Source organism: Fistularia commersonii, chromosome 7, assembly GCF_037954325.1.
Source record: "Fistularia commersonii isolate RoL2024-O1a breed Wild chromosome 7, RoL_Fcom_v1.0, whole genome shotgun sequence".
Classification (NCBI taxonomy): domain Eukaryota; kingdom Metazoa; phylum Chordata; class Actinopteri; order Syngnathiformes; family Fistulariidae; genus Fistularia; species Fistularia commersonii.
Genome location: NC_141290.1, coordinates 5098818 through 5118041, shown reverse-complemented (window position 1 = coordinate 5118041; position 19224 = coordinate 5098818). Strand labels below are relative to the sequence as shown.

At 48.1% G+C, this 19224-nt stretch overlaps 1 protein-coding gene across 9 annotated transcripts in view; it reads right to left on the bottom strand.

Annotated features, from left to right (window-relative positions):
- LOC147232438 (suppressor of tumorigenicity 7 protein homolog) overlaps positions 1–19175 on the bottom strand; it is a 32754-nt gene extending 13579 nt beyond the window's left edge. The window contains exons 1-3 of one of the 9 annotated variants that reach the window (XM_086149279.1): positions 19038–19162; positions 18404–18536; positions 9885–9920 (exon numbers count right to left, since the gene is read on the bottom strand). In XM_086149279.1, coding sequence (XP_086005405.1) covers positions 9885–9920; positions 18404–18452 — 85 coding nt within the window. In that variant the 5' untranslated portion in view covers positions 18453–18536; positions 19038–19162. Of the gene's footprint in view, positions 1–9884; positions 9921–11930; positions 11953–12593; positions 12832–18403; positions 18537–19037 lie in introns of those variants that run through there. The other 8 variants (XM_086149276.1, XM_086149278.1, XM_086149275.1 and 5 more) reach the window with 8 other exon arrangements.
- Between the last annotated feature and the right edge of the window lie 49 nt (positions 19176–19224).

The window sequence follows — 19224 nt, the reverse complement described above, 5'->3', positions numbered from 1 at the left end:
GAGCGGTGAAAAAGAATAACAGAACAATGATAATCATAATAATGGAGAATTCTGTCAGAGAAACAGGGGCAGCTGTGCTGTGTGTAACTAGCCGCTGGGTAAACACAATTATCACACACACACACACACACACACACACACAAGCATGTTACACAAAAGAATAGCCACCATTGGCAAGCATTAAAACTGTGAGCAAACACAGAGCACCATCAGATTACCCAAAGAGTTTCCACAATTTTGGATCAAAAAAAGACATAAAATAATGAAAAAAGTACAACATTTATTTTATAAAATCTGCAGTAACCAATCAATCAACCTGGAATAACCAAATAATGATCTACATTAGTCAACTAATAACATGCAATAACCAGCTAATAATCTGAAATAACCAACAATCCCCTAATAATCTGCACTAACCAGCAAATAATCTGGAATAACCAATCAATAATCTGCCATGATAAACTAATAAATCTGCAATGAAATACCTCGACATCTCCTTGAGCATTAATTAAGTACAACTTTACAGTCGGGCAGTGAAAAACGGAAGGCTTATTTTTCACCCAACAACACACATGCACACACTTAGGCGCGCGCACACCCACAAACACACACACACACACACACACACACACACACACTCACACGTGCACATTTTCCCCTTCATCAATGACAAAAAATAAAAATAATAATAAAAAAAACACAAAATATGCAGAAAAAAATAAAGGAAAATAGTAAAGAAAGACATAAATTAAAACAGTATCTACTTTTTTTTTATAAATAATCTGCGAAAAAGAGTACCCGATAGTCAGACAGAGAGAAAATAGGAGGCTCTTGGGGTGCGAAAGGTGGGCCATTAGTGGAAAACATGACCCACTATGTAAACACAGATATTATACCCTGCACACAGCCACTATACAACTGAGACATCAAGTTAACAACCAGCAGGCCTTCACCTCCACACTGAGCAAACAGTCCACCTCATGAACAACAACAAGAAACAGGCAGCAGGAAGTGAACCTGTTTCTGCCATTAAACGAGTCCGAAATAACCCGAAAATAAAAAATTAACAAAGATCTAGAAATAATAAGAAAATAACCCCCCAAAAATGTATAAAAAATATAAATTAGTGATAAACTGACGGTGGCAAACAGCGCTTTGCATGCAAGACGAGATGCAATACGACCAGCATCTATGTAAACACAGACGTCAACGAGATGGCATATCTACAACGTAGAACACACACACACAGACACACACACACACACACGCACGCACACCCAACCATCCTCTTTATGAACACCGAAGGAGCGTCCACGTCCACCAGCTGCACTCCTTCACAGGGCAAGCCCAGACAAACAAAAGAACAAACACTTCACCCCCTCCATCCCGCCGAGATGTGTCCTAGACACGCGCGCGCACACACACACACACACACACACACACAAACAAACATACACACACACACACACAAACACACACTTTTTTCTTAATGAAAGATGAATATACCCTACATCCGTTACATCCGCCAAGGAATCGGAGCACAATTTCTGCCTTCCCCCTCTTCTTCCCCCATCACCCCTGAGTAGGGTCCCAGGTTTGGAGTTGTCTGATTGGCCGCCGGGCACGTATGACAGCCGGCTGCTATAATAGCGAGCGAGCTTCGTCCCGCTGTAGTAACTCAGCAGAATAGGTATGGAGGTGGGGGTTGGGGGCGAAGCGTGTGTCTGTGTGCCTGTGGATTCGGACCAGCCAATCAATAACATGGATTTTAATGAAGGAGAGGGGGTTGGCGGCTCCGTCGCTCTTGCGGCCGTAACCATGGCAACCCCTAAACGACCCTCCGGCAGATTGGAGGAAGGAGGCTCCTTGCGCGCAATATTTACAAAGCCGAGGTCCCGCTGTCCAATTGTCACAGAAATGCTCCATAATTGTGGGGGGGGGGCATCCAGGTGGTGAGGACATTGCGCATGTGTGCATGCACGTGTTTTTTAGTTTAAGTCGTTCATAAACCAGAGCCGACCCAGCTGATTCAACAATCACATCCACGGGGGTCAGGTGGTGCAGGAAACCCATTCTGATTGGGGATGGTGCCAGATGAACAATGATGCTGTCTCACTGGTTTAGATAAACAAAGAAAAAAAAAGATGAAAAATCACGATGGACCTGCCGGTAAACTACCTGGATTGTGAGGTGGCGCGAGGCGCTAAGAATGGCCAGAGAAGACTCAAATACCAGAAGATCCTTAGTCCTCAGACATCTATGTGTTATACAGAAGCTAATGCTAACGCAGTGGAATATAAGGGGGGGGGGGATGGAGCAAAAGATCACCACCATCCCATGACCGTCATCTCATATGACCATGTGATCTATATCCTACAGGTCCCAGATATCTGACCAATGCCTTGTGTCTCAGCTCCTAGCTTAAGTCATTGTTGAACCAACATGAACCGTTTAGCAAACATGCAGATGCTGCTGGAGCCCTGTGCTTCATCGGCAGTCATACAAGCGTCAAGATTTGCGCTAAATGTGTGGTCTCGGGCTGTTAGCGCGTTGAAGGGATATTTATCGGGGTTCATTGGTGCTACAATCCTGTTTGGCTTTTAGATTCCTGGAGTCGTTTTTTGAAAAGCAGGGTTCAGCTGTTTTTTTTTTTTTTTTAAACACTTTTCTATTTCTAAAATTAACTCCTGAGTCGGGCTTCAACCTGGACCGGTTGCCAGTGAACCAGAGGGTCACAAATCGAGACATCCAACCACTAGCTCCCTCATTCACACCTCATAGACACTCAACCTTCGCTCTCTCATACACACTTACAATTCAGGGTCTCCAAAGACGCTCCTGTAAGTTTTGGGAATTTGGGAGGAACCTGGAGAACCCGGAGGAAACCCACGCAGACATGGGGAGAACATGGAGACTCCATGCATGGAGACTCCTGTTGGAATCCAGCCAGGACATTCTTGTTGTGAGGAGGAAGCGCTCACTGGTGCATCAGCCTCTTTTTATTCAAATCGCTTGAAATCAAATGTTCTCAGGACTGGCCTTGAGTTCAGGGCTTAGTTCGCATTTCACGCTGAAATCATTCATCAGGAAATAAGGATAGGCAAAATTGCAGGTGCTTTTTTTTCCCCCCACTTGGAGTCTCGATTTTCAACCTGAGGATGCAGGACGAAGACTAACGGATTGGTGAATGCGGGTCACATGACAAAACCCACGTGACCCCTGTGTGAAGGGGTGACCCACCTCCCTGATTTTGAGTCCACCCTGAACAGGAAGCGGTTGATGATTGGGTGAAGCCTTGAAACTCGGCCATTCGAAAAACATGAAAAACTGAAGAGTGGCGGCGGCGAACAAGGATTCCAGCAGGATGACCTCAACTCCCTGTGGCAGGGAGGGCGAGCCTGCCATCCCTGGAGCTCCAGAGCCCGGGCTCTGTTGCTGTTGGCACGAGCTGGGCCTGCTGTGGACTTTGGAAAAAAAAAAACCCTTGTGGCCATATATGGAGAAGTTCTTAAAATGCCACCGCCAAGGACTGTAGGAGACATGTCTGCTTGTAAAAAAAAAAAAAAGAAGGCTGTGATTGTTTTCCAGCTGCTGGAATGTTTGCCTGGAGAGGCTAGCGTTGGTTTGTCAAAGGGCATCACGGATCTACTCATCCTGAGGAGAAGAGATCGGGATGTTTGTCCTCCAGACAACCGATTCCGGGCAGGTGGCTTCGGCAAACTCAAGAGAGAGTCAGGGTCAGAGGTCATGTGGACGCTGAATGGAGGGACAGGAGGGGGAAGGGATGTGGAGGTGACTTCGAGCAAGGGTTTGAGGACATGAGACAAGGAGATCCGACGCAGGAGATGAGATGGAGAGGTGACGCGAGGGGGAGAAAGAAGGGCGGGACGAGATGAGACGCCGAAAGACGGGATGAGATAATGGGATAAGGACCGGAGCTGAGGAACTGAGGGAGAGACCAGAGCGGGAGGAGGACGACGGGATGAGAAGAGGAGGTGTGGAGGAGGACGAAATATCACAGATGGAACTGAGTGGGAGGAGGAGGTGACAAACATCAGATGAACTTCGTGATATGAGGCGAAAAGAAGAGGACAAGAGAGACAGAGCGGGATACTGACGAGAGGCGGTAATAAGCAAAGGAAGAAGATGAAGAGTTGAAAAGAGGAGAAGTTGAAGAGGACGTGAAAGATAGGGAATGATACTAATGGCGGGAGTTGAAAGAGGAGGCGTAGAGGAGGACGAGACAGATAAGAGACGGTGCCGATGCAGGGACGTGATGGATAAGAGGAAATGGTCCGAGCCATCGGGGATTGTCCAGTGGATTCCGCTGATGTGAGGTTCACGCGTTCATCCGATTGCAAAGCGGCCAGCGGTGCAGAGGTTTCCCCGGTGGCTGGGGAAAAAGGTCTAGCCCCGCAGGAGAAGATCGCGCTCGGATTCCGTGGGACGGTGGCTCGGACGCGAGGCCTTCTGCGGGATCTAAAATAAGCCTCCTCTCAGGCTCCCTCGACTTCCACCCACGTGGAGCTCAAGAGGACAAAAATAGCAGAAGTCGGCAGTTACCACAGAAACACCATCGCTCTGCCACTCCTCGCCACGGCAACAGGAGAAAGAGCGGGCAAGCGAGGGGGTCGCTGCCATGGAGGCGCTGCTTAGCTTTCGATAAATGGTCGTTTTCTGTCATGCACACACTGGCGGCATGGCGTAGAGCAGGAGGAGGAGCAGCTTCTACCTTGTACACCTGTCTGGTCCACCTCTGCTTAGAAACAGCTCAGGAGGAAAAGAGGGTCCATCCCAGAACTGGAGACTCTACCTCCTGCTGGACTGACAAGAAGACAAATATCCATAGAAGGCATGATGTTTAAACAGAAGGACCAAGTCTACGCCACCCACAGAGGCCAGCAGCTGGAAACAGACATCAAGCTCATGTCCAATTGCATCACTGAAGTATGACCTTCAAAATATGTCCAAAACCTTAAAAAATATGACCCAAACCAGGTTTTCTGCTGGACGTCCTGGCGCTCGCTGGACGTCTGATGGACATTGTGACGTTTGTCGAATGTATTGACGTCTGCTGGATGTCTGTTGGCTGTCCTGACAATTCTTGGACGCCTGTGGGACATCCTGACGTTGGTTGGACGTCCGTTGGATGCCTGGAGGTCTGCTGGATGTCTTGGGGTCTGTTGGACAACCTGACGTTTGATGATGGGACTTCTGCTGGACGCCTGATGTTTGCTTGATGTCTAGGGGTCTGTTGGATGTCTGTTGGACATCTAGAGCTCTGTTGGACTTCCTAATCTTCTTTTAGATGTCAATTGTATCTCTGACGGTTACACATTTGGGGATTCATCGGACATCTTGACGTTTTGGGATGTCTGGACATTTTTTTCATGTCGGACAACTAGAGGTCTTTTGAACAGAATAATGTTTGTTTGACATCTGGACTTCTGTTGGATGGCCTGTTTGACGTCCTGACCTTTGTCTTCATCTGGACGTTTGTTGATGTCTGGTCGTTTGACAACTAAAAAAGCAAGCCGGTACCTCCATCAGCTGAAGTCACAGTCTACGTTCGACCAAATATCAACCTCCTTGAACATTCCCGGCAATCCTGACGGAAACGAAGATCCAACATGCCGATGACACATTGATCACATGCTGATGAGGGACAAGAGATGGGACCGGAACAGTACCGACCGATGTCACAACCTGAGCTTTGAATCCCCACCACAGTTTAAAGAGGCGATGGAAGCCCCCAAGGAACCGATGACGCACCACAGCCTGCAACGATGATAAAATGACAGTCTGACGCCGGGCGATCGATAGCCCGGAGGCTGCAGCTGTGACTGACAACGCCGGGGGTATTTAAATTGGACACAAAGTCTCTAAATTCAACAAAGTTTTACCCCTAACCTTTGCATCCCTTTATTCTGAAGTTGACGAAGCCTTAGCAATGGAGTAATTAACTCCTAGTATAGGAGTGCACATTTGCGAGACCGCAATGAATAAAAAGAAACAGAGGGGTACAACCATTCAGACGTCACAGAGACATATGACCATTCACTCTCATTCACACGAATCAAAACTAGAGAGCCCAGGGGAAAACCCACGCAGACACAAAAAAGAACTTGGGAGACTCCACACAGAAAGGCCCTCCTGTGGATATCCAACTGAGGACTATTTTGCATAACCCCTTAAAAAGCATAGAATGATGAAAAAAATAAATGCCTAAATATTGATTTGTCTGGTCCAAAGCCTTCAGCACATGTATAGTGAAAGGATGGACAGACAGCTGAGAAGATTGACCAATGACAACGATGTGGAGACGATCATGAAACCTGCTGTGTCCAATAGCAAACAGGTCTCCCTGAGCTTCTTTTAAGGAGATTTCTATCCGGAAACGGACGCCTAATCCTAAAAGCGCTGCAGAGGCCGGCCGACGGAAAAGAGAAGAGGCAAACATTTCCTCGGCCCGGGGACGACTGGACCCATTTCAAACATTTCCAAGATTTGGATCGCAGAAAACTGTGTGGGAAGGAAATGGAAGGATAGCAGGAACCGTGGCGGGAAGCGGCCGTGGCTTTTTAGGTCAAGTTCTGGCGTCTATTCATGGGGAGAAGTCGAAAATTAGAAGGGAAAAATTTAAGTAAAAATTTCCCAAACTTTTCTGAGCCAGTGAGGCATTTTGATCCACTTCAACTGTGACGTGAGCTTGCAGGTATTTTCACGCCTTTAAGCATACCATTCCAGTGGCGACATTTTTCATCAAATGCCGCGGTTGGCGAGTTGCACTTGAAGCTTCAAGATGGAATTGGAGGTCAACTGTACGATAAGAAGTTGTCGGTGATGCCGCCTGATCCAGACTTGCCTAGCGAAAGGAACCTAAAATATCACGGGATCGACCTCGGACACGCTAACTTATAAGATATACTGAAATCCAACCAGCCGGCAAGATCAAACCGACTCGTTTGCTTCTCTCCAAAGTATTCGATCTCTACATAAGAAACAAAACGTCGGCGTGGCGACGGGACCTGTGTTGCCCTGGGTTGCAGTTGCCCCTGTCAAAGCCAGGTGGCCCGACCGGTGAGCCGGACCCTGACCGAGCAGATACAAACATTGCTGTTAAAAAGACAATAAAACCTTTGAGGGGAGAGAGAGGAAAAATAAAAAAATAAATCCTCACTCTCGGACGGCCGCCAGGGTGGGAAAATCAACCGTCCGCCAAATCAGCCTTCACTTTCACCAGCTGCTCGGCCATTAATCATCACTCCGTGCGCAGAGTCTTACGGAAAACTGCCTGCGAGTTTATCACCCCCAACCTTCAGTCTACAGGCCAATTTCTTACCGCTTACTGTGCTCTTTTTTTTTTCCCCCCTTCAAAAATGAGATTAAACCAAACTCTGAAGTCGACAGGATCGACAGTAGAACAGATATATTCGTATTTGATTATAATATTGATAATGTGTCTGCTGATGTACCCTTCTGTTGAATATTGGACTTGTTGAGACTAGTGCTAATGCTGAAATGCCACTGTGATAACCACAACGCTATCCTAGCATGAGGTTACGGACATTACAGAAAAGTTTGAATGGCGTTTCAGGAACTAGCCTCCTCTGGGGGAACCTTTCAGGCACGGAGGGACCTCGGCAGGAACCTGGGTGTAAAGTGTTCTGCCGAGATCCCTGGAAGAGCTTGGACCTTTATGTCGGCCCAATTTCTCGCTGCTCCTGTCCAGTTTTGTTGCAGGAAAACAGCTGACCACAATAATTTTATTAAAAATTGCGCGCCTCGGTCCACAAGAGGTATCTGGTAATGGGCATGGCTTATGACTTCCACCAGCCCCTGATCACATACATCAAGTTCTTATGGAACTGTAAAAAGTCCCTGGAGCTTCTGCTGTCTGAATGCACTGAGACACAGCCTAGTTCCTGAGAACTGCAAAAAGTTCCTAAAGTACGAATAGGGGCTATCGGCAATGGCTAGGATAATGCTGTAGCTAATAGCAATCTTGCTACTAAACGTGGTAGGGAAGATTCTAGGCTGACTTTTACGGCGCTTTGTATTCAAATATCAACGGCAAAGGGAAAATTTCAACCCAAGCTACGTTTATACCACATGTGGTTTCAGCGACGTGGACGACCCGGAGCTGCTGTAATTGATCCATTACTTATCTCCTCGTGAATTAATCCCCAACCACCACCACGATCAATCCACTCGAGTTGCGATTGTCGACACAAGAGTGGCGGTTCTTTTGTGGCCTTTTTGAAAATGACCTTGGGCTGTGCACATTTGAGGACGTCTGGCTGACTTGACAGTATTGCAATTTCCTAGCAGAACGGCCCGCTGGAGGAACTATGAGAACGAACGTCAGCCATGGTGCGAGAGCCGGAGGTGTGACGAGGACCAGGAACTCTGAGGTGAAAAAGAAGGGGGGGGGACTTCTGATTGCCTGGTGGTTGTTTCGAGGAAAAAAAAAATACAAGGCTCTCTTTCACAGAAGTGACCTCCTATAGAGTTTATAGCTACTGGAATGGGGAATTCCCAAATTGTGACACATTAGCGTGTATGGTTTAGCTCAACTGGTCCAGAGCAAGGAGCTTAAAACAACAAGACACGACGCCAAAAAACAAGTAAGTGGAGAGTTTCACTTTTGTACAATCACAGCACATTTGAACATCGACCATCAAGCTGCTGACAACAAGTAACATCCTGGAGTGGATCCGTCAGGTTTTTCTTATTTTCCGGTGCATGTGTAACTCGACGCCGACATCCCCGGTCGTGTTTCGTGTGTCCGCAGGAACACACGGGGAACTGTGTGGGCGGAAAAAAGATTCATGCTGAAACCGTGCCCATTTATGTCCCCGAAGGCTCTTGAAACGCAGCCCCCTTCCCTGTTTCCAACCTCTGAACCGGAGGATCATTAAAATGCCGCTTGGACCCGTCTAATGACGGCCAGTAGGAGGGAAAGTCGTGGCTCGCCGCCGTCCGCCGTCCCCGGGTCCCTTTCCATCAGATCCAATCTATTGCCCTTCTGTTATTTGCCTGGGTGCAACAACGTCTCGGGGGAGACCGCCAAGGACACTCTCACGTCAAAACTTGCGTCCCTTTCAACCCTGTGCCATGGATTTATCCTATCTGGCAGACGGCGGCCGGGGTTTTGATGACAGCGGCCCGCCCTTCCAGAACACTCCGCCTTTTGGCGCTCAACTCTTAATGCAGAGGTGGTGCGCTCGCTCACTCACTCCATCAATTGGGAGACTTTCTTGAAAGCAGACAGGTAGCTTAGGGATGTGTCGATCAGAGAGGCGGCTGGCGTCGGCCCTGTCTGCGAAACCAAAATCCAATCCGACCACGGGAGGCGGATGAGAACGCGTGCCACACATGCATCTATACATAAACTCTGACGTCTCCATACATAAACTCTGACGTTAGCTTTGTAGCGCCGAGGGTAAGAATACGGGGAGGGGGGGGGGTTCAAGAAACAATACAACTGCTGGCAAAAGAAAAGCATCCATCTTCTGCTCCCTTGCATGCAACCCCCAGACGTGCATGTTAAAACATATCCGGGAAGGTGGGGAGGGGTAGAGGGGGGTAGCCTGTAGAGTGACAGAATGCAAACAGCACTGCTAGCATGTAGCGCCCGACTCTCTATTCTATAAAAAGGTAGATCCCAGATTTTTTTTCGGTGCAGGAAAAAAAAAAAAGAAAGGGAATAAGCTGCCGCCTACGGCCGCGGAGGCAAGTAGAGGAAGCACGAGAGAGGAGGCGCTCGGACGGAGCTCTGACGGAGCTCCTCTTCATCACAATAAAAAACAAAAAACACAACAGAAGACCCTGGTATGCACAGCTGAGACGGGAGGACGGCGGAGGATGACGGTGGTACTTACATGAGGACTCTGTGCCGAACATGGCTGGATCGGGAGCTGTGATGGAGAGAGGAGGAGGAGGAGGAGGAGGAGGAGGAGGAGGAGAGGGACGGAGAGAGAGAGAGAGAGAAAGAGAGAGGGAGGGAGAGAGAGAGAGAAAGGGGGTGGGGGGAGGAGGAGGAGGTTGTGAGCAGCTACACAGCAGGGGTCATCAAAGAAAACACAATGCAGCCGGCCGGCCGTCGCTGCCTTCCAGACGGCCCAGATGCTCCGGCTACCCTATTCGTCGCAGCTCCTGAAAGCCCTCCTCCAAACACGCGCGCACGCACAAACACATGCATGCATGCACGCGCGCACACGGGCGCGCGCACTGAGTTCGTCCAACCGCAAAAATTCTACAGGCCCAGTGGTGGATTAAATCGATAAATAAATATATATATATGTTGTTTTTTTTTCCTAAATGGAGGAATCCTTGCTCCAATCCAGAGACGGAGAGGGGGAGGGGGAAGGTTGTGCGGCTACAGCGCTAACATCTTTCCTCCGTTTCATCCTCTCATTTCGGAGGACGGAGGCTTTTCCAAGAGAGGGAGGGAGGGAGGTTTTTTTTCTTTAGCTTTTTCAAATCCGGCAAGGAGCCACGACGGATTCTGCTGCTGCAGTCGCTGCTCTGAGACAATGGCCGCGCAAAAAAACAGGGGCTGACGTCACGATGGAGTGAGAGAGAGAGAGAGAGGGAGAGAGAGAGGGAGGGAGGCTGGGAGAGAGGGAGGGGATAAAGGAGGTAGAAAAAGCAGTTGAAAAAAAGTAGGAGGGGAGGCAGAGGCCAGAGAGAAGAGGAGAAAATTGATTTAGCGAGAGGAATAAGGTGAGGAGAGGGGATGAGACGGGCAGGGAGAAAAGAGGAGGGCTTCAGACAGCAGGGAGGAGGTGAAGAAAAAAAAAGGACTCCTACTCTGAGGCTTAAAACAAATGTGACAAAGAGGTGGAACGCCGAGGCTGGTGTCTTAGGGAGTGACACATTGTTTGTGTAAATGAGCATGTTACCACACACACACACACACAAGGCGAAGAACACTAGCAAAAAAAAAAAGGCATCAGAATGTCAATCTTCATATCTTTGACTGTCGATTCTGTGTCATTTAGCGCCGTCAGATTATGGAGTGGATGGACACCGCAGAAGAAGAAGTGACTACATTCCAGGACTTTTCCACAGAACGGCTGACCGGTGTACGACTCTCCCGCGACCCTCCACTGGAGGACCTTGTGTGTCTGGTGAATCGTCTGTCCTGCACCAGAAGGTCATGACACATGCTCTCCTTCTGAATGTCTGAGACGCCGATTCATCCCCCCCTACCTCCACCCACCCCCCTCCGGCGGTGTGCAGGTAAAGGTCCTCGCCGCGGGGGACTGAGTCTGCAGCCCCGCCACCTCTCCCCTTCCCTTGAGCAAGGTGAAGCTAGCTCACGTGCGGATTAGCTGGTTAGCCTCAGGTCTTTTGTGTCTGACATTGAGTCCCCCCCCCTTCCTCCTCCTCCTTCTTCTTCTCCTTCCCCTCTGAGTCTTTGTCCTCTAAGCCCGGCGAGGGAAACACCTTCACTGCTCCTTATTTGCTGTGGAATAAATTAATCTACCAAAAATGTCTCATGCAGACGGGGAAGCCTTGTCTCGCCTGGTCAGAGCCACCATTTTGACGGGTTTCACTGTCGAAGGAGGTGACTGAGGAAACAACCGCGCGACTCAAACACTATCCTTCCAGGCGTGGGGCGACAACAGGGCCCTCTATCAACCCCTTCCCCCACCACCACCAAGAAGGAAATGTAATGGAAAATGGCCTGTGATTAGTCGGAAATGAGCCTTGGACAAAAAAAAAAAGCCTCAAAATGAGCGAGAGGAGCTGTTAGGGGTCGGTTAGGAACGTCCCAGAGCCGAACTGAGACTCTGGGGAAAAAAGAAATACCCTCTGAATGGGTGAGGCGGCGGCAGAGGAAGTGAACCCCCACTTGCTCCGTACATTTGAGGTATTTTTCCAAACCATAAATTCCAGGTAAAATTTGTGCCGGAGCTCACCTGCTCCCAGACATCCGTTCATCTGAAAACACAAAGGAGACCAGGGTGATTAATGAGAGCCGGCAGGCTTGGAAGCGACAACATATCTCCCCCCCAACTCCTCCATGGCTGTTAAAGACCCCTCTTGGGGCAGTTAATTACACCAGGGGTATGTCCTGCTCTGCCTTCTGGGGGTGGGGTGTTGCGGGACGGCGGCAGCTTTCAATATCTCAACCAGCTCTGGGACCGGAGATGGTCATGTGACACATCACGCCGCCAAAAAATAAACAGAACTGGGACTATTCGACTGCGAGCCGCACCGTCTCTTTCTATGTTTAGCATACATATCTGCACTTAAGATATCCAGGGGCAGGACCATAACACGGTGTCCAATGTCATGGCCAAACGTCTTGAGTGACCTCATACTGAAAGAAACAACAACTCGACGTGACCCAAATCAAATATATAATACTACATCCAAGTGGGCCACAAACCATTATGCACATGTCGATCGTGATTGGCCGATGGCAAAGGCGGTGTTGACTATTGTCCACCCATGATGTGACTTTCGCACAAGTTATTGAAAACCTCTCGAGAGCTAGCAAGTCACCCAGTTAGCTTCCCAAATTATTTATGCTAACCTTAAGGGAAACTCGGCCGGACAAAGTAAGAGGCCGAACCTACCGCTCCCAAAGGGGGATGTGGAGCAGCATCTTTGGACTGTTCAGAAAAAAAAAAAAAAATTACGACCTCCAAAATAAATAAAACCCCGGCCGTCCCGACAGCGACCATATTTTTTCCTCGTAGGTGATCACATATGTGAAGGCAGCATCGTTATCCGTCCGACCTTTCCGTCATTTTTTTAGCCTTTTGCGGCGGGGACACGGCTGCGGTAAGAACAAGCCAGGAGAGACCTGCTAAAACAAACACACACACACACACACACACAGCAGCTCTAGGTGACGGAGGTGGATGCAATCGGAGTGTCCTGACACGCAAACGCGGTGAGGTCACGCTCGCCAGCTGGAACGCCCTTCTTCCCCTGGCTTCCTTCGCCACGTCGCTCCCCGTTGCTAAGAAACTACTGGCCGGGCACGCCGCCGTCCCACCACTGAGACAGGAGACAGAACGCGAAGTCCTGAGAAGGGAGGAGAAGTGTTTTTGGGAGAACCGGATCCCGACCTCCTTTCATGACAACGTGCCATGATCGGATGTCGACCCCCCTCCGACGGAGCTGCCCTTTAGCACCCTCCGCTGTTTCCTGACACTGCTAATGCCGCTGGCGGTAAATAAACACCTCCGTGCCCGCAACACAGAGGGGGGGGTTGGTCGCCGTGGTAACCGGACAGTTGCCCCCCCTTGCCAGATGTTGACGGTGTGCTCGTCGTTTTGCTGTCACAATTGAAAAGGTGACCTGGTTTAGTGAAGTAGGCCAGTAAGTAGGTCTTTCTACTTCTGTTTTGTCTCCCTCCCCCCTTTTTCAGACGCTTTTCAGCAAATTTGAATATCTTCCTGTCAATTTGGGGAAAGGGTTGGCAGAATTTTCACTGGGTTAAGATCTTGTATCATCATTTTCTGATTCATCATCCTCAGGTACCTTTTATCTGCCATTTTAATGAATTGCTGAAATGAAGAAAAGTAATTCCTAGATCATTTTTGAGCAACCACGTGATTCATTCATTCATTCATTGAGTATACCACTTATCCCAGCTGTCACTGGATAAGAGGCAGGGTTCCCTGGATTGCATATAAAGACAAACAACAATTATCTCACTCAATCACATGAAAGAGATACAAATCATTGCCTTCCTACAACACGAATGGAGGGGATTGGACTTTAAGCCTCTTTCTCACAGGTTCTCGCTGGTGTTTGTGCTTTGATACCGGGCAGCATCAGAACGTCTCCCTGTGGACGGGGGGACCCGAGAAGATGATTCACAAAGCGTAGCGCGGCCGTTCAGGCTTGTCGCGTCTTTGAACGGACAAGTTCACCCGAATGAGTCCAGACAGGCTGCCGCACTGAAGTTTTTTTTTTTTAACATGCGTTCCTTCACCGAGCTCGGTTCCCGTCCTGCGGCTATGTTGCTCAGCTTCTCCACAATTGAATTCTCCAACCAGTTGCCTGAATCAAGCTCATTTACAAAGGGATATTTAAAAGAGAAAAAAAAACGTTTTTAAACTCGCAAAAGAATATTTTATTATTTCTTCGATCTTAAAGTAAAATGTTCAAGTTATCGTGAAACAATTAGTGGTTGCCATAAGGTTTCATAAATTTTCAGAAAATCAATATTGCAGAGACTGGGAGAGAGATGGGAAGAAAACACCATTGACTCAGTCGGGCCAAAGTCCCCAAAATATCCTGCTTTGACCATTCAAGTGAGATCACCGTGACACTGTGATCGCAACAATTTGGGAAATGGGCTCCAGAGTTGGACGGTTGGAAGATGCCTCTGTCGCCATGGTAACAGGGAAAACACAACATTTCGAAGCGTGTCAGTGCAATTAGGTTTCAGTCAATTACGAGATGGAGGTGGTAGGACCATAATAATATTAACGCAGAATGGACAGGAAGTGTCTCGACACACGCGCGTTTCAGTTTTGTCACAAATATCACACCACCCCCGACTGGCCTGGCATGTGTGCGTCAGTGTTTCTAACGGGCACAGGGAAATTATCTTCCAAACAGTTTCAGCCTGCATTTGGAGGTATTCGAAAACGGAACGCTGCTGCACAAAGAGGGCCGAAGTCACAATATCCCCGGACGTTTCTCCGTGACCAATTTCATCTCAACTTCAAATCTCAAACATTTGAGGAAGAGCTGCTGCACGCTCACTCTTTCCACCGGTGGAACCTTCTCACCTACAAGCACTCAAACCAATGCAGAACCCACCACATTAGTATTAATTCTATGAGTGTGCTGAAGTTAGAAGTGAGCAGCAAACAACTGGGACAAATGACAGGTGTGCAAAAATGTTTTTTTCCAAACTGTGGGATCATAGGCTGAATAAACTAGAGACCGGAGCCTTTCCCTGCTGGCGTCCCACCTATGGAAGGCATCAGCGAGTCTTCAATGAACTGACTGGCGGTTTTCGGACGGTTGGAGAAAGACGGATAACCTGGAGAGAACCCGTTTACTCATAATCTAAACCATTGAATCAGTTGATCACAGGGCTTCATATACAGACATACAACAGTTCACCCTCTTGTTTACACACATGGACAATTCAGGTTGTCCAACGAAACCTCCTGCATGTTTTTGTCCTGTGGGGAGAATCTGGAGGAACTGGGGTAATCCAACATGCTGTGAGGAGAAGCTGCAAACTGCTGCACCGAGTATCCCAAACTTAGTTCAACAATTGTTAATCTTAATCTACTTCTATCTTAATTGGACACTGACAGGCGGCTGAAAGTAACCTTTGGACCCTTTGAGCTGCATCGCTGTTTCTATCCCGTAGTTTCAGCCATGGATGCGCTCCAGAGTGCAAACTGAGCGTCGAAGTGACAGTGCACTGGTGTTGAGCCTGTCCGTCGTGACCAGATGCCAAAGGGGGGTGGTGGTGATGGTGTTAACTCCCTTGCCGCTGTTTGTGTTGACCTGTGCAGCAGCGGCGGAGCGGTTGAGGACGTTCAGGCCATTATTTCTTCTCGGCAGGCAAAGAGCAGGAAGTCCGGATGGGGAAGTAGCTGCAGACCGTTGGCTGATATCTGGGCTCTGGCCCAATCAGTGACAACCAACCAGCAGTCATGGCCACCACCACCCCCCCCCCCCCCCCCTCATCGGCGGGACTCGCTGATGGAAGGTGTTCTAAATGATAACAACAACCAGGAAACGGGGCTGATCTGAAAGGAAGTCTACAGCGGCATCTTCTCAAAATTACAGGCAGGACTGAGATGAAGAACAAGAAGATGCCTGCTTTGGAGCAGCTGACGTCGACTTTTGATCCTCTTTTAACCGCTACTCCAAGGCAGGGTCTTTTTTACAGTTCTATGGGTACTCCTGTGACATAAGTGCTTGGTGGAGGTCCTAGGCCACAGTCATTGCCAGGTACTTTTTGCAGAGTGTGGGGCACCATTTATAAAAACTGTTTGTGGTTTATTTCATCAACTAACATAACTAACACAAGTTCAACTGCAATAGGTTAATCTTAAAATTAACCTTCATTATATTGGAATAATCAAGAACGTCAACATTTGAATTGGCATTAAGGTCATGAAAAAAATATAAATGAGAGAGTGAATAGTTGTATGACTCTATGAAACATGTCAATGACAGGGTGAATGGAGGTTGTTTTCCATATGACATGTGAATGAAAGAGTGAATGGTTGTACTTCCCAATATGTGGCCCTGTGATCGACTGGTGACCGGTCGGAGGAGAACCGGGGTTCTTGCCCGATGACAGCTGGGATAGGCCCAGGCATCCCCGCCATCATGAATGCAGGATAAGCGAGATAATGAATGAATGAATGAATGAATGAATGAATGATTAAAACCATCAGGATATTACCTGAGGATAATGACACAACATCGCCTGAACATTTCCAGCAAAACTATCTGACAAATCAGCTAACAGGGAGAGCACCTAAGAGCAACCCGGGTATTTTTTTAACTTTTATTTTGGGGGGGGGGGTCCTCCCACTGGTGACTGCAGGAGTCCCTGTGGGCTCCAAGTCCGCCGTGAAAAACAAAAACATTCCATCATATTAGCTCAAATCCCAGTGCGGCGTGATTGTGACTGAAAGTGGCCGGGGGAGCGCGGCGCTGACCCTCTTGTTTGCTAACCGTCAGGGAATTCTTTTCCATTGTGGCATCACTCCCTGTGAGACGCAGCTCAAAAATATCCATCATTACAAGGAGTTAAAGTCGGCTTTTCTACACAGAACAGCAAGGAAGGACTGGAGGAACAAGAGAGTCCATGCAGCAGCAATCAGGCACAGGGGGGACGGGGGGTTCGATTGCATCGCCCCCTCCCTGGATAAGTGTTGTTTGAACACGAGGACATTAATCTACCCCCCTTCCTTCCTCTGCCCGCTGCCGGGCGTATCCTCAGACGTCAGCTGAATGCTGACACACAAGCTCTCCGCCGCCACCACCGTCGCTCTTCTTCAGCACGTCTGGCTGCAGCCCGGGAGCCAGCTGGCCCCCTCAAAGAGCACATTCTTCCGCTCGGTTCGTCCGGGCAGACACATGGTGCCAGCAGATCCGCGCGCACGCGCCGCTCGGCTGGATGTGGAACCTTCAGGAACCTTTGGGCTGGGCGGGAATTGGGGAACTCGAACGTTCTGCTCTGATCGCAGCTGGAAAACGTAGACCTACATTTTCTGATGGGCTTTTTTTTTGTTAATATAGAGGTTTGTTTTCAAATCACTTCAGACATTTCCCTGATAATTTACCGAATTTATTCGGAATATCTGGTGGAAAGCTTTTTCCTTGTCCATTGGAAATTAATTATAATCGAACAAAAACAATGCAAAGAAAGTACATTTATAAAAAGACAGCCGTTTGTCAAAAGTTATTAACCAAAAAAAAAAACAAAAAAAAAAAAAAAACAGGAAGTAACTTTCTTATGAATCAAAAGCGTCCCTATAATCAGTAGTAAGTGAGAAAAATGGCTCTGTGAATGATCCAAACAAACCTAAAGATGATCTGAATCAACACTGTCTCCAAGGCGACCTCCACGTCGACACCAGCAAAACATTCAATGACCACGAAACACTGTCTGGGGGCGGCGTGATTGAAGCTAACTGGTGTCCAGGCGTCTTGTGGAAGGATCCGTCCCTCAATTAGCCAAACAGGACAGAAACACAAACACAGATGTGTGTGTGTGTGGGGGGGGGGGGGGGCGGGGGGCAGTGATGTTACACCTTTAAATAGAATTCCCATATATGGTGTGCAGTGAGGTCACGTGACCTGCATGATGTGGAGGAAACACACACACCGTTCACCCTCTCACTTGCACATCAGAGACATCCAACCATTTATCCTCTTAATCAAAAAGCCTATAGAGACATAGAACCGTTCACCCTCTCATTCACACGCCATAGAGACAAAAAAATGCATTCCAAAACAAATGAAAAACCAGCCAATGAAAAAACATAAAGTAGATTTTAAGGAATAAATAAAAACGAAGTGCACAATAAATGACATGATGTCCTGCTATCAGTTAGAGCAGAGTCTAGAAGGTCAGTGTCCACACAGGGTCTTCATGGTACACAGCTTGCAAAATGAAAACAACACTGCACAGACCTGCCAAAGGCAGATCTTCAAGAACAGAGGAGTTTGAACTTTAGGAACTGCCAGGAAACTCCAGGAGCTACAAGATGCTCACTGAGAACAGGACGCAGTGAAACTCAACGGAGAATGACTGTCGCTGCATGATCTTCTCTACTACTACAGCTGCAAAACACTGTTTATATATGAAATAGAAATAAATATTGATATCTAAAATAATAAAATAGCATGGCCGGACATCATTATAGATATACTATAAACTTACAGTTAATTTTATTATTATTGTATTCGTGTAGATGTTCTGACTGTTGCATCCAGGTCTCCTCCACAGCGCACAAAACAAAAGATCAGGACTTCTCACAGGTGCCTTCCTCACTTCCGGCGACTTTTAACAGTAACTGCATTTAAGAAGAAAAAAAACGATTTTAAAAGTTTCGCTTGGGGCGTTTAATCCTACAGGCAGATTTAAAGATAATAAAAAAGAAGAGTAATCTGACATGAAGCAGCGTCTGGGATATGACAGGCTCGAAACTACGAGCGGCTGATAAGAGGAGCGGAATGGACTTGGGAAAGAAATAAAAAATAATTGAAAATAAATAAAATCAGAGACGAAAACTCTCAGCGGGAGCCGCTTTCCTCCACAACTTTTACCGGCTGTCCTGGAGAATTAACAGAACGCCGGGACCTCCCATCCCGCCCCGTCCCGTCCACGCTTTAACACCATTAGCATTAGCCGCTGCCGAATACAACTGCCATTAACGTTTGGCTAGCCTCTCAAGCTAGCGAGTTAGCTGCTAACCGGCTAACACCGCCGAGAATTCAAACTTCGTTTTTAAGTGATGGACATTGTAAACGGCAACGCCGGGAGAGGAATATTCACCAGGAGAGGCGGGTCTCACCTTATTCGTGTTTCCTGTGAGTGAGGTTACCCGCGGTGTCCGGTTGTATCCCTGTTAGTCGCTAGCATTTCTTCCAGCTGCGGTCCAAGTTGCGCCTCGTATCCACAGCGGCGGACCAGAGTGAGGTGTCGACGTGTTAGCCAGCCAACTAGCTTGCTAGCCTGGTTAGCCGCTAGCTCGCTCAGTG